We start from the raw sequence: 13,752 nt of genomic DNA on the forward strand, positions 1-13,752 counted from the left end.
CCTTTCCCGATTTGGAACCAGTCTGTCGTTCCAAGTCCAGTTCTAACTGTTGCTTCTTGACCTGTATACAAATTTCTCAGGAAGCAGGGAAGGTGGCCTGGTATTCCCATCTCTTTCAGAATTTTCCACAGTTTATTGTGATCCACACAGTCAAAGGCTTTGGCATAGTCAATAAAGCAGAAGTACATGTTTTTCTGGAACTCTCTTGCTTTTCAATGATCCAACGGATGTTGGCAATTTGATCTCTGGTTCCTCTACCATTTCTAAATCCAGCTTAAACATCTGGAAGTTCATGGTTCACATACTGTTGAAGCCTGGCTCAGAGGATTTTGAGCATTACTTTGCTAGCGTGTGAGATGAGTGCATTTGTGTGGTAGTTTGAGCATTCTTTGGCTTTGCCTTTCTTTGGGATGGGAATGAAAACTGACCTTTTCCAGTCCTATGGCCACTGCTGAGTTTTTCAAATTTGCTGGCATATTGAGTGCAACACTTTCACAGCAACATCTTTTAGGATTTGAAATAGCTCAACTGGAATTCCATTACTCCACTAGCTTTGTTTATAGTGATGCTTCCTAAGGCCCACTTGACTTTGCATTCCAGGATGTCTGGCTCTAGGTGAGTGATCACACCTAGATCACCTAGTGATCTGGGTCATAAAGATCTTTTTTGTATAATTCATCTGTGTATTCTTGCCACCTCTTAGTATCTTCTGCTTCTGTTAGGTTCACACCATGTCTGTCCTTTATTGTGCCCATCTTTGCATGAAATGTTCCCTTTGTATCTCTAATTTTCTTGAAGAGATCGCTAGTCTTTCCCATTCTGCTGTTTTCCTCTATTTCTTTGCATTGCTCACTGAGGAAGGCTTTCTTATCTCTCCTTGCTATTCTTTGGAACTCTGCATTCAGATGGGTATATCTTTCCTTTTCTCCTTTGCCTTTTGCTTCTCTTCTTTTCATAGCTATTTGTAAGGCCTCCTTAGACAACTATTTTGCCTTTTTGCATTTCTTTCTCTTGGGAATGGTCTTAATCACTGCCTCCTGTACAATGTTACAAACCTCCATCTATAGTTCTTTAGGCACTCTGTCTATAAGGTCTAATCCCTTGAATCTATTTCTCACTTCCACTGTATAATCATAAGGGATTTGATTTAGGTCATACCTGAATGGGCTAGTGGTTTTCCCTACTTTCTTCAACTTAAGTCTGAATTTGGCAATAAGGAGTTCATGATCTGAGCCACAGTCAGCTCCCGGTCTTGTTTCTGCTGACTGTATAGAGCTTCTCCATCTTTGGCTGCAAAGAATATAATCAATCTGATTTCAGTATTGGCCACCTGGTGATGTCCATATGTAGAGTCTTCTCTTGTATTGTTGGAATGTAATAAAACCCACCCAAAATTTAACAGTAGTAACTGTTAAATAGTAATCCAATAATAACCCTGTACTTTACAAGTAGACACCAAAGCCTATTCCCTTGGTCTTTTAGTACCTCCCAAAGAACACAACTCTCTTCAGGGGGTCTGCAGCTAAGGAGAACAGACCTCTTTGTCCTTGTCACTAGAGAATTATGTCACTAAATGATGTCACTAAAGCCTTCCAGGTTAATATTCACACAGATATATACTACATATAGTCACACTAGTAAATCCTGGCATTCACTCTACAACTTTTAACTGAAACTACTAACAGAACTATTCAAACAAAAACTTGCCTTAGCCCTGGCAACCAGGGCCTGGAGGGAAGTTCAACACAATGCAGGGTCACTGAGCTTATTAGACTGAGAGACAGACCTGTATGAACTATGACCTCCATCCTTTGAGTTCTGGTCCAGAAGAGTCTGGAAAAGGCTCTGTACAGGCCTGGCTGGTGCCTGGCTCTGGGATGTGGGCTGCAGTGAGCTAAGGAGTAGATAGCCAACATCCACCCGACTCTGCAGACACGAGGTCCTTTTCCTATGCTCCCATCAAGGCTTCTTCCTACATCCATTCCAGGCACATGGAAGCAGTGGTCATGGCCTGACAAGCCAGACAGAGCAGCAGGACTCAGGGAGCAGCAGGGGCAGGGGGTCTCTCATATTCTGAACCGGGGCCAGACAACTGGACTGCATCAGGTTCCCGGGGGAGGTGAATTGACCTCAAACCCAGACAACCTCCTGAGACGGATGCTCCCTGGGTGATGGATACAGTGAAATGAACTGCACATGTCAACCCCCTGAAAGTTTCCCTGTGGGAAACCTGGCAAAGTACAGAGTGGGGATGACCATGGTGATGCTCCCACATCTGCCAACATGATGGACAGCCTGGAGCCTCTCTCCCTGTTCAAGACCCACTAACATGGGTCGCAAGGAATCCACAGCCATGGCACACAGAGTTTTCCCACCCAAGTACTGGGACTGCTATACTTGACTTTTCAGGATAAGTTAAGACCGCTGCAGCCTCAGGGACTACCGCCCTGAACCAGACATGGAGGTGCAGCCAGGGCCAAGTTCGTGCTTCACTCACCCTACTCATCAAAACCTTTCCCTCCTTCACCGGCCCTGGGTGGCCTGGAGTGACACCACGCTTCCAGTCACCAGCACCCACTACTTACCGCGTGAAGAGGGTTGCACTGGTCGATGGGGCTCTTAAAATCCGTCCTTAACTCATCAAAGGCAATGATCTGAAATGGAAAACCCAGAGTCAAGATGTTAGTACAAAATGAGTCAGTTCACCATGTGGAAAGCTTCCTATAGATGTGGCCCAAAATAACTCAGGAGGCAGGAGAGGGGTGCCAATGACAAGACACTGGTCAGGAGTCACTGTCAAAGCTGGTGATGGGCACCTGGGGTTGACTGTACTCTCCTGTCTACATTGTATATGCCTGAAAATCCCCTATATGGGGAATGAGAACGATATTGTTTAAGGGTACATATTTAAAATAGCAGATAAGTAAGTCCTGGAAACCTAATACACTGTACAGTGGTAACAGAAAACAAAATTGTATTATAAACTTTATACTTGCTAAGAGACTAGATCTTAATTGTTCCCAGTACTAGAAAAAATGGTAACCGTGATGGACTAGAGGTGTTAGTTAAGGCAAAAGTGGCAACCATATTGTAACATAAATGTACCAAATCTATACACTGTACACCTTAGATGTACTCAGTGTTGTATGTCAAATATCTCAATTTTTTAAATCCCCCAAATAAAGGTTTTTTTAAGTTTCCTGTGCTTCACAAAAATGTAGAGAAAACTCTGTTACAGTGAGAGCAGGCTGGGCTTTGGATAAAGGTGTACACACACACACAATTAAAACTTCAAACCAGCATTTTCCATTTTCTCCTGAAGGAAAAAGTTGTTTATTTTTTACTTTTGTTTATTCTGGCAGAGATGCTGATTAGAATGGATAGAAGTCAGGCAAAAGGGAGAAGAGAAAATTAAGAAAGCAGTGTTGACAATACTAGAAACAATTGACTCTTTTAGCCATCCAAAGGCTGGATGATCAGCTCCTGGACAATCAAGGTGTCAAGCTTACTCCATTGGACTTGAGTTCTCAAGGTCATTCTGGACAGAGGCTCAGAGATCCACAGAGAGCAACGGTTTCCCTATCTGTCTGGAGGGGAAAATATTAGAGGTGACCTTCTCCAGTCACAGAATGAGGCATGACCCAGCCACAGAAAGAACTAGCTAGAAGGGACACTTCCTAACCCCGACCACTTTGTCCCCCAGGTGTCCTCAGGGACTCAATAACAGAACAAAGGCGTTTACAGCCAGTACGGTGTCCTCTCCTAGGGTGTGAAGGTCTCAAGACCTTTCCTGGGCTGCACACAAATGGACAAACCAACTCCCCCAGGAAGGCACATCCCAGGTGTCCCTGAACACTCAGGAGAATTGCTGAAACAATGAAGCTAGTGCCCCTGTTCAAAACAGTCCCTGTTCCAGTAGCAGGGGGCTGAGAGTAAGTACCACGTGAGGGAAAATGACTTGTTTCCCTTAAAAAAGCAGGCATGATTTCAGTGCAGTCACGTGTCATTCTGATTTTAATACTCCTACAGAATTAGGGGGGAATTCTAGTGTAAGTAGTATTAGAGAGACACATTTCTGTATCATCCCTTGCCAGATAGTTCATTATCTAGCTGATACCTGAAGATTTAGTAACAAGAAACTCACCACTTACTGAAGATGCTCCTTCTATCCCTGGCTACCTCTAATTAATCATTATCTTCCTTAACTGAACTCACATATAACTCCCTAAGGTTTCCACCCACATGCTAAGCCAGTGTGAGCAAACCACAGCCCGCAGGTCAAATCTAGCTGGCCACTAATTTCTGTACAACCTATGTGCTAAAAATGGTTTTTACATCATTAGAATAACAGAAAAAATTAAAAGAATAATATTTTGTGACACATTAAAATTAGATCATTTCAAATTTCAGTGCCCATCGATAAGTTTCATTGGAACATAGACATATGCATTCTTTTATACATGGTCTATTTTCTTGCACTACAATGGCTGAGTTGAGTAGCTGCAACAGAAACCATATGGGCAGCAAAGCTCAAAATAGTTACTATCTTGCTCTTTAATGAAAAAAATTTGCTAACCTCTGTTCTATTCTTTTATTTCTCCTCTGAGCTGCATGTTGTCCAATATGGTAGCCACATTTGGCTATTTTAATTTTAGTTAAAATTAAATTTAAAATTCAGTTCCCACATTCTAATTGCTTAAAATCACATCTTTCTAGTAGCTATTAAACAGCATAGATATAAAACATTTCCATCATCACAGAAGGTTCTATAGTAAAGCACTGCTTTAGAGACACAGAGGATCACTGAATCCCTCTTCCACAAGGAATTCCTATCAGTATTGCCAGCTATGGTGAACCCAGCAAATCCTTCTTCAGGCTAAATCTCTCCAACCATTTTATATATATAAAACAAGCATAAATATATATATATGCTGCTGCTAAGTTGCTTCAGTTGTGTCCAACTCTGTGCGACCCCATAGACAGCAGCCCACTAGGCTCCTCTGTCCCTGGGATTCTCCAGGCAAGAATACTGGAGTGGGTTGCCATTTCCTTCTCCAATGCATGAAAGTAAAAAGTGAAAGTGAAGTCGTGCCCGACTCTTAGGGACCCCATGGACTGCAGCCTTCCAGGCTCCTCCATCCATGGGATTTTCCAGGCAAGAGTACTGGAGTGGGTTGCCATTGCCTTCTAAATATAAAGAATCAGACACGACTGAGCGACTTAAAAAATAAGTCACTCAGTCGTGTCTGATTCTTTGTGGCCCCATGGGCTATACAGTCCATGGAATTCTTCAGGCTAGGATACTGGAGTGGGCAGCCATTATATTAACTGGCACTAAATTATCTCACCCTTCTGATTGTCCTTCAGTCACATTACAGTTGTAAACATCTTTACTAAAACATGACTGTCAGAATTGAACACCATACTCAAGGTGAGGTCAGTTGGCTCAGAGAGTAAAAGCATCACTCACCTCTGTTCTGTAAACCGTACCTCTGTTAATATGACCTGATAGCATTAGCCTTTCTGTAGACACATCATATTCCTGGTTTCATACAGAACTTTCGTTGCATAACAGCCCAGGTCCTTTTTATGTGCTTCAGTTAAACTAAACCCACTTCCTTCCACACGCCCATTATTGGATTATTGGTCCCTAAAAGCACTAACGGATATTTATCCCTTTTAATTCCTCCCTATTGGTCCAATGTGTTGAGATATGTCTCCAAACTACAAATGTTAATGTTAGTGAACATAATGTGTTATCCCCAGATATAAAGGCAAACTGAGCAGAACCGAGGGCAGAGCCTGAAGATCGCCCTCCTAGATCTCAGTAGGCTGACATAAGCAAGCATTCCACTCATTATGTACCTAATTATAAAGACAATTCATCAGATTTAATCCAGTCAACTAAAAGTCTCTGGATGGCATTAGAACCCCATTACTGTTGGTACAGCACATATAAGCTCCCCAAAGAGGCTAGGAGCCCATTCAGAAAAGGAATCAAGCCCCACATTACCGCTGTAACTGAAGATGCACCCGTGTGATTGCTGCCTCAAGCCCGCTCCCTATCTAAGTGAAGGGATGTGGGTCTGGGCTGAAGGGAACAAAGGCAGCTGATGCTTAAAGCAGCTAGACAGGAGCCCCAGGGGGTTTCAAGCTGCTGAGTTGAGTCTGACAGCAGGCAACCACAGCCCATCTCAGGACCCGACTTGAAGGAAGGTGTGAAAAAAGGAAGGCCAGAGTGAAGCTTATGCCTTCAAGCTCCATGAGATAACAATTACTTCATGGGTGCTTTCTGATAATGGTGATGCTAATGGACATATGTAAAAAGGAAGAGAGTTCCAGAAAACATTTATTTCTGCTTTATTGACTATGCCAAAGCCTTTGACTGTGTGGATCACAATAAACTGTGGAAAATTCTGAAAGAGATGGGAATACCAGACCACCTGACCTGCCTCTTGAGAAACCTGTATGCAGGTCAGGAAGCAACAATTAGAACTGGACATGGAACAACAGACTGGTTCCAAATAGGAAAAGGAGTATGTCAAGGCTGTATATTGTCACCCTGCTTATTTAACTAGTATGCAGAGTACATCATGAGAAACGCTAGGCTGGAAGAAGCACAAGCTGGAATCAAGATTGCCGGGAGAAATATCAATAACCTCAGATATGCAGATGACACCACCCTTATGGCAGAAAGTGAAGAGGAACTAAAAAGCCTCTTGATGAAAGTGAAGGAGGAGAGTGAAAAAGTTGGCTTAAAGCTCAACGTTCAGAAAACGAAGATCATGGCATCTGGCTTCATGGGAAATAGATGGAGAAACAGTGGAAACAGTGTCAGACTTTATTTTTTTGGGCTCCAAAATCACTGCAGATGGTGATTGCAGCCATGAAATTTAAAGACACTTACTCCTTGGAAGGAAATTGATGACCAATCTAGATAGCACATTCAAAAGCAGAGATATTACTTTACTGACTAAGGTCCATCTAGTCAAGGCTATGGTTTTTCCAGTGGTCATGTATGGATGTGAGAGTTGGACTGTGAAGAAAGCTGAGCCCCGAAGAATTGATGCTTTTCAACTGTGGTGTTGGAGAAGACTCTTGAGAGTCCCTGGGACTGCAAGGAGATCCAACCAGTCCATTCTAAAGGAGATCAACCCTGGGTGTTCTTTGGAAGCAATGATGCTAAAGCTGAAACTCCAGTACTTTGGCCACCTCATGCGAAGAGTTGACTCATTGGAAAAGACTCTGATGCTGGGAGGAATTGGGGGCAGGAGGAGAAGGGGACAACAGAGGATGAGATGGCTGGATGGCATCACCGACTCGATGGACAAGAGTCTGAGTGAACTCCAGGAGTTGGTGATGGACAGGGAGGCCTGGCGTGCTGCGATTCATGGGGTCGCAAAGAGTTGGACACGACTGAGTGAACTGAACTGAACTGAATGAACAGAAAGGCTTTCAGTATCCCCTCCCTAAGCTAACTACTAACTAAACAATCCATCCATTCACTTGACATTCAGTGAGCACCTTTTACCCACAGGCCCTGGGCTAGCCCCTGCAGGTACAAAAATCAAGATACAGCTCCTGTCCTCAACAAGTCCCTGGTCTAGAAAAGAAGACAAGCATGTAAACAGATCATTATGCTATAATGTGATAAGTACTATTAACAAGACAACTATAATAATATCTACCATTTAGTGCATGCTTACATGTTGAGCTCTAGGCTTCACATTATATATGCTTTTTATCATTTAAGTCTTCAGTCACCTCATGAGATAAGTACTAGTCTTGACCCTATTTTAGAAATTAAAAAACTGAGACAAAAAGTGATTAAATTATTTGTCTAAGATCACTGCTTTGGGGCCAGGATTTAAACCAAAGCCTCTCTGACACCAAAACCTATATAGTTACCATTAGGTCATCCTACCTCCAATACACACAGAGAGAAGGAAACACAGTCCAAGACAGGTGGGATGAGCACCTATCTCTGTGGAACAAAAGCAAAGCTTCCCAGAAGCCCTGAGGATTGGGTTACCCTCTTCTTAGCACTAGTTTCTAGTTTCCCACTCCCAGCCTCCTGGCCAGTATCTGAGAACAGACGACTCAGTACAGGGTAGCAGAGCCCTTTGGTGCCACAGATTTCTATCTGGAGCCAAACCATTAGCATCAGGGATGGACTGTGAGAAAAGCATGATGATGATGCCATGATCAAAGGATGACCGGTTTAATTCAGCTGTATCCAAAGGCCAGCTTATCTGAGCCTCTGGCAAGCTAATGGTATAGCTGGGTTGCACGGGGGAGCAGAGGCTCAGAGGCAATGGCACCCCACTCCAGTGCTCTTGCCTGGAAAATCCCATGGATGGAGGCGCCTGGTGGGCTGCAGTCCGTGGGATCACTAGAAGTTGGACACGACTGAGCGACTTCACTTTCACTTTTCACTTTCATGCATTGGAGAAGGAAATGACAACCCACTTCAGTGTTCTTGCCTGGAGAATCCCAGGGATGGTGGAGCCTGGTGGGCTGCCGTCTCTGGGGTCGCCCAGAGTCGGACACGACTGAAGCGACTTGGTAGCAGCAGCATTCCACTAGAGAGATGACCAAAGTTTGTTTACTCATTCACCTGTTAAAGAACATGTGGTGGATTTCCCTGGTGGAACAGTGGCTAAGACTCCAAACTCTCATACAGGGGGCCTGGGTTCGATCCCTGGTCAAAGAACGAGATCCCAAGTGCCACAACTAAGAATTGGAATGCCACAACCAAAGATCCCGCGTGCCTCAGCAAAGACTGAAGAGCCTGCATGCTGCAACTAAGACCCACCACAGCCAAATAAATAACTTCTTTAAAAAACAGAGAGAGAGAACATGTGGGTTTTTCCAGTTTTTTAGTTATGAATAAAGCTGCTAGAAACATTTGTATAACAGTTTTCATGTAAATGTGTTTTTTATTTTCTTGAATAAATAAGACGTGTATTGCTGGTTCATGTGGTAACTAACTGTATGTTTATATAAGAAATGGAGAAATTGTTTTCCAAAGTGGCTGTGCCATTTTGTATCCCCACTAGTAACATTTAAGAGTTCCAATCACTCCATATCTTCACCAAAACTTAGTATTGTCAGTTAGAGTTTCTTTTGTTTTAGCCGTAACAATAGAAGTGTAGAGATATCTCATATCTCCAGTAATTAATGATGTTGAGCAATTTTTCATGGGCTTAATGGTCATATGTATGTCTTTTTTGATGATGTGTGTGTTCAAATTACTTGCCCAACTTTTAAAAAATTGATCTCTTTGTTTTCTTATTGATGATTTTTGAGAGTTCTCTGTATATTCTGGATACAAATCTTTGTCAGTTATGCAAATTGAAATTTTCAAAAAATTTTAATTGACATGTAGTTGATTTACAATGTTGTGTTAGTTTCTGGTGTAAAGTGATTCAATTATACATATATAGATATATGCTTTTTCATATTTCTTTCCATTATGGTTTATTACAAGATATTGAAAATAGTTCCCTATGCTTTACAGGTAGGACATTATTGTTTATCTATTTTATATATAGTAGTTTGCATCTGCTAATCCCAAATTGCTAATTTATCCCTCTCCCCACCTTCCCCTTTGGTAACCATAAATTTGTTTTCTGTCTATGAGTCTCTCTCTGTTTTGTAAATAAGTTCATTTGTATCATATGCAAATATTTTCTTCTATTCTGTATCATGTCTTTTCATTCTTACCTGGATGTTTCTCAGAGCAAAAGTTTTTCATTTTAATATTTATCAGTTTATCCAATTTATCAGTTTTTCTTTTATTGATGTATTTTTGGTGACAACTCCTAAGGCCACAAAGATTTTCTCTTAGGTTTTTTCCTAAAACCCTGAGTTTTCATAAGGGAAAGTTTAAAGTAAAAATTCAGTTTCTTTAATAGATTTAGGACTATCAGATTATTTCTTATTACATGCGCTTGAATTGTGGGTGACTTAATAACTAGCCAATTTCATCACAGTTGTCAAACTTATAGATTGAATTAATATTCAGAGCCACCTTCACTGCTTATTTTACTTTCTTGTATAGGCAATCTTCCTTCCTTGTTCTCTTGCCAAACTTTTGAGATGGAGGTTTGAGTGAACACAGAAAAGACTAGACAAGGCAGCAGCAGGACAGTGGAGACAAAGCAAGACAAGCAGCTCTTCCACCAGCTGCCTGACAAACATTCTGGCCAATCAGGCTGCCTACGACCTTGCCTGGGACTGCACTGTGCCGAGGACGCTGCTCAAGAGGGAGAGAAGGTCAGAGGCCTGCACCTACTTGTGTGCAGAGTGGAGGCTCCAGGAGATGCAGGGCCAGGAGCCCAAGGAGTCCACAGGGAGGTCCAGAAAGGGAGGGAGGTCCAAGCAGAGAAACACTCTGGATGTGAAGCTATCTCTGTGAACCTTGAGCTCTATCCTTGCCAGCACTAGGCTTAAGCTAACTCATTTCCAAAGGTCCTGACCCAAACCCTCCAGCTCTTCCCAGCACCCTCAGGGCCCAGGATAATGAGTCAACAATTCATAGACCTTTGGAAGAATTAATATTGTTAAAATGGCCATACTACCCAAAGCAATCTACTAATTTAATGTGATCCCTATCAAAGAACCCATGACATTTTTCAGAGAACTACAATAATCCTAAAATTTATGGAAGCACTAAAGACCCAGAATTGTCAAAGCAATCTTGAGGAAAAAGAACAAAGCTAGAAGCATAACCCAGGCTTCAGATAATACTACAAAGCTACAGTCATCAAAACAGCATGGTACTGGCACAAAAACAGACACATGGCTCCATGGAACCGAATAGAGAGCTCAGAGATAAATCCTCATGCCTATGGTCAATTACATAAGATCTGCCACCATAAAATTCCTAGAAGAGAACACACACAAAACATTCTCTGAAATAAACCATAGCAATGTGTTCTTAGAATAGTCTCCTAAGGCAAAAGAAATTTTTAAAAAAGAGAGAGAGAGAGACCTAATCAAATCAAACGTATAAGCTTTAGCACAGCAAAGGAAGCCATCAACAAAATGAAAAGACAACCCACCGATTGAAAGAAAATATTTGCAAATGATGCAACCAGCAAGGGATTAATTTCCAAAATATACAAAGAGCTGATATAGCTCAATATGAAAAAAAAAAAACGGGCAGAAGATCCAAACAGACATTTCTCCAAAGAAGATATACAGATGGTGAACAAACATATGAAAAGATGCTCAACATCACTAATTACTAGAGAAATGCAAAGCAAAATCATAACTCATACCAGTCAGAATAGCCATCATTAAAAAGTCTTTAACTGCTGGAGAGGATATGAAGAAGAAGGACATCCCAGTGCACCAGCCCCAAAGAGAGATGATATGGGGAGGGAGGTGGGAGAGGGTTCAGGATTGGGAACTCATGTATACCCATGGTGGATTCATGTCAATGTATGGCAAAACCAATACAGTATTGTAAAGTAAAATAAAATAAAATAAAATAAATGAAGAAAAGGGAATCCTCCTACACTGTGGGTGGGAATGTAAATTGGTGCATCCACTATGGAAAACAGTATGGAATTTCCTTTAAAAAAGGAAAAATAGAACTACCATATGATCCTGCAATCTCACTACTGGACATATATCTGGGAAAGACAAAAACTCCCATTTGAAAAGATACATGAGCTCCAATGTTCATAGCAGCACTATTTATAGTAGCCAAGACAGTAAAGCAACCTTAATGTCCATCAACAGATGAATGGATAAAGAAAGTGTAATGTGTCTGTGTGTGTTTAAGAACTGATGATTTCAAGTTGTGGTGCTAGAGAAGACTCTTGAGAGTCCCTTGAGCAGCAAGGAGATCAAACCAGTAAATCCGAAAGGAAACCAACTCTGAATATTCACTGGAAGGACTGGTGCTGAAGCTGAAGCTCCGATACTTTGGCCACCTGATGCAAAGAGACAACTCTTTGGAAAAGACTGATGATGGGAAAGATTGAGGGCAGAAGAGGGTGACAGAGGATGAGATGGTTGGATGGCATCACCAACTCAATGGACATGAGTTTGAGCAAAATCCAGGTGGTGGTGAAGGATACAGAAGCCTGACGTGCTGCAGTTCATGGGGTAGCAAACAGTTGGACACGACTGAGCTACTGAACAACAATAAAACTGAAATAGACTCACAGACATAGAAAACAAATTTATGGTTATGAAAGGGGAAGAGGGAGGATAAATTAGGAGTTTGGGATTAATATATATACACACACTACTATATGTAAAATAGATAAACTATAAGAGTCTACTGTATAGCACAGAGAATTAAATTCAATATCTTATAATAATCTATACTGGAAAATAATCTGAAAAAGTAAATACATATAAAATCACTTTGGACTCCCTTCCAAGATGGCGGAGGAATAGGAAGGGAAGACCACTTTCTCCCTCACAAATTCCTCAAAAGATCATTTCAACGCGGAGCAAACTCCACAAAACAACCTCTGAATGCAGGCAGAGGACATCAGGCAACCAAAAAAGCAGATCATTGTCTTCAAAACCAGGTAGGAAAAAATATAAAAGACGAGAAAAGAGACAAAGGAGGTGGGGAGGGAGCTCCGTCCTGGGAAGGGAAGCCCGTCCCGGGAAGGGAATTCTAAGAAGAGAGGTTTCCAAACACAAGGAAACACTCTACCTGCCGAGTCTAAGGCGAGCCTTGGAAACACAGAGGGCAACATAACAGGAAGGAAAAACGAATAAATAATTAAAACCAACAGATTACGAGCCCAACAGTAACTCCCCCAGCGGAAAAGCCGCGCAGACGCCTGCAGCCGCCGCTAGCAAGTGGGGGCAGGGCAGGGAAGCGCGGGAGACACGGGCTGCCGCGCTCGGTAAGAAGCGGGCAGAAACGCCCCACGCGTAACCAGAGCGAACGAACTTGGGCGAGCAAACCAGACTGGGGGATAGCTACCACGCGAAAAGCGCGAACATAAGACCCCGCCAGGACCGCGCACAGAACAAAGGACTGAACGGAAATAGCCGGCTGCAGACCATCCCCCGCCGGGGACAGGCAGCCAGAGCTGTAAGGGCTGGAAAGGGGCAATCGCAGCCCCGGAGAGACTACCTAAAAAGCGGCAGGCAGGCTTCTTTGCTGAGACTTCAGGGGATGCAGGACAGTCACCACCCACTTCACAAGGAGCGCCAGCAGTACACCCAGAAAACTGAGCAGTAGAAACAGAGAAGGGGACAAGTCCCGGCGACCGCGCTCGCCAAGCTCCCGCGCTCGCCAAGCTCCCGAGCTGCTCGGACCCGGGAGGGGCACAGAGCGCAGTCCCAAACAAGTTTGTGCCTCTGAGGGTTACCTGGGCGCCAAAACCGAGCGGCGTGGACCGGGGAGGTGCGCGAAGCCTGGGGCCGGCCTCGGATGGTTCCTGGCTGAGCTCCGTGGAGCCGGAGCGGTTTGTGCGTCGTGGGGGGAGACAGGTCCAGCGGGGTTGAGACGCTGTGTGCCCACGACAGTGCTATTGGTTTGCAGCATCCCCCCCCTCCCCACAGCGCGACTGAACTAGTGAGCCTAAAAAAAAAAAAAGGGTCCACCACCGCCCCCATGTGTCAGGACGGAATTCAGACCCTGAAGAGACCAGCAAACAGAAGCTAAACAGAGGGAAACGCCTTGGAAGTGACCAACACGGCCCACAACATCAGAGAAGGGCCAGATATATCTTCACAATTTTTACAATCATTCCTTTTTTTTTTTTGCTT

General features: G+C 43.1%; 1 protein-coding gene across 1 annotated transcript in view; it reads right to left on the minus strand.

Annotated features, from left to right (window-relative positions):
- Positions 1-13,752, minus strand: part of CNIH3 (cornichon family AMPA receptor auxiliary protein 3) — a 146,499-nt gene that overhangs the window by 69,765 nt on the left and 62,982 nt on the right. Inside the window, exon 2 of the mRNA XM_040263700.1 lies at positions 2,586-2,654. Within this exon, the coding sequence (XP_040119634.1) occupies positions 2,586-2,654 (69 nt within the window). The remainder of the gene's footprint in view (positions 1-2,585; positions 2,655-13,752) is intronic.

This window comes from Oryx dammah, unplaced genomic scaffold (genome assembly GCF_014754425.2).
Source record: "Oryx dammah isolate SB20612 unplaced genomic scaffold, SCBI_Odam_1.1 HiC_scaffold_21, whole genome shotgun sequence".
NCBI lineage: Eukaryota > Metazoa > Chordata > Mammalia > Artiodactyla > Bovidae > Oryx > Oryx dammah.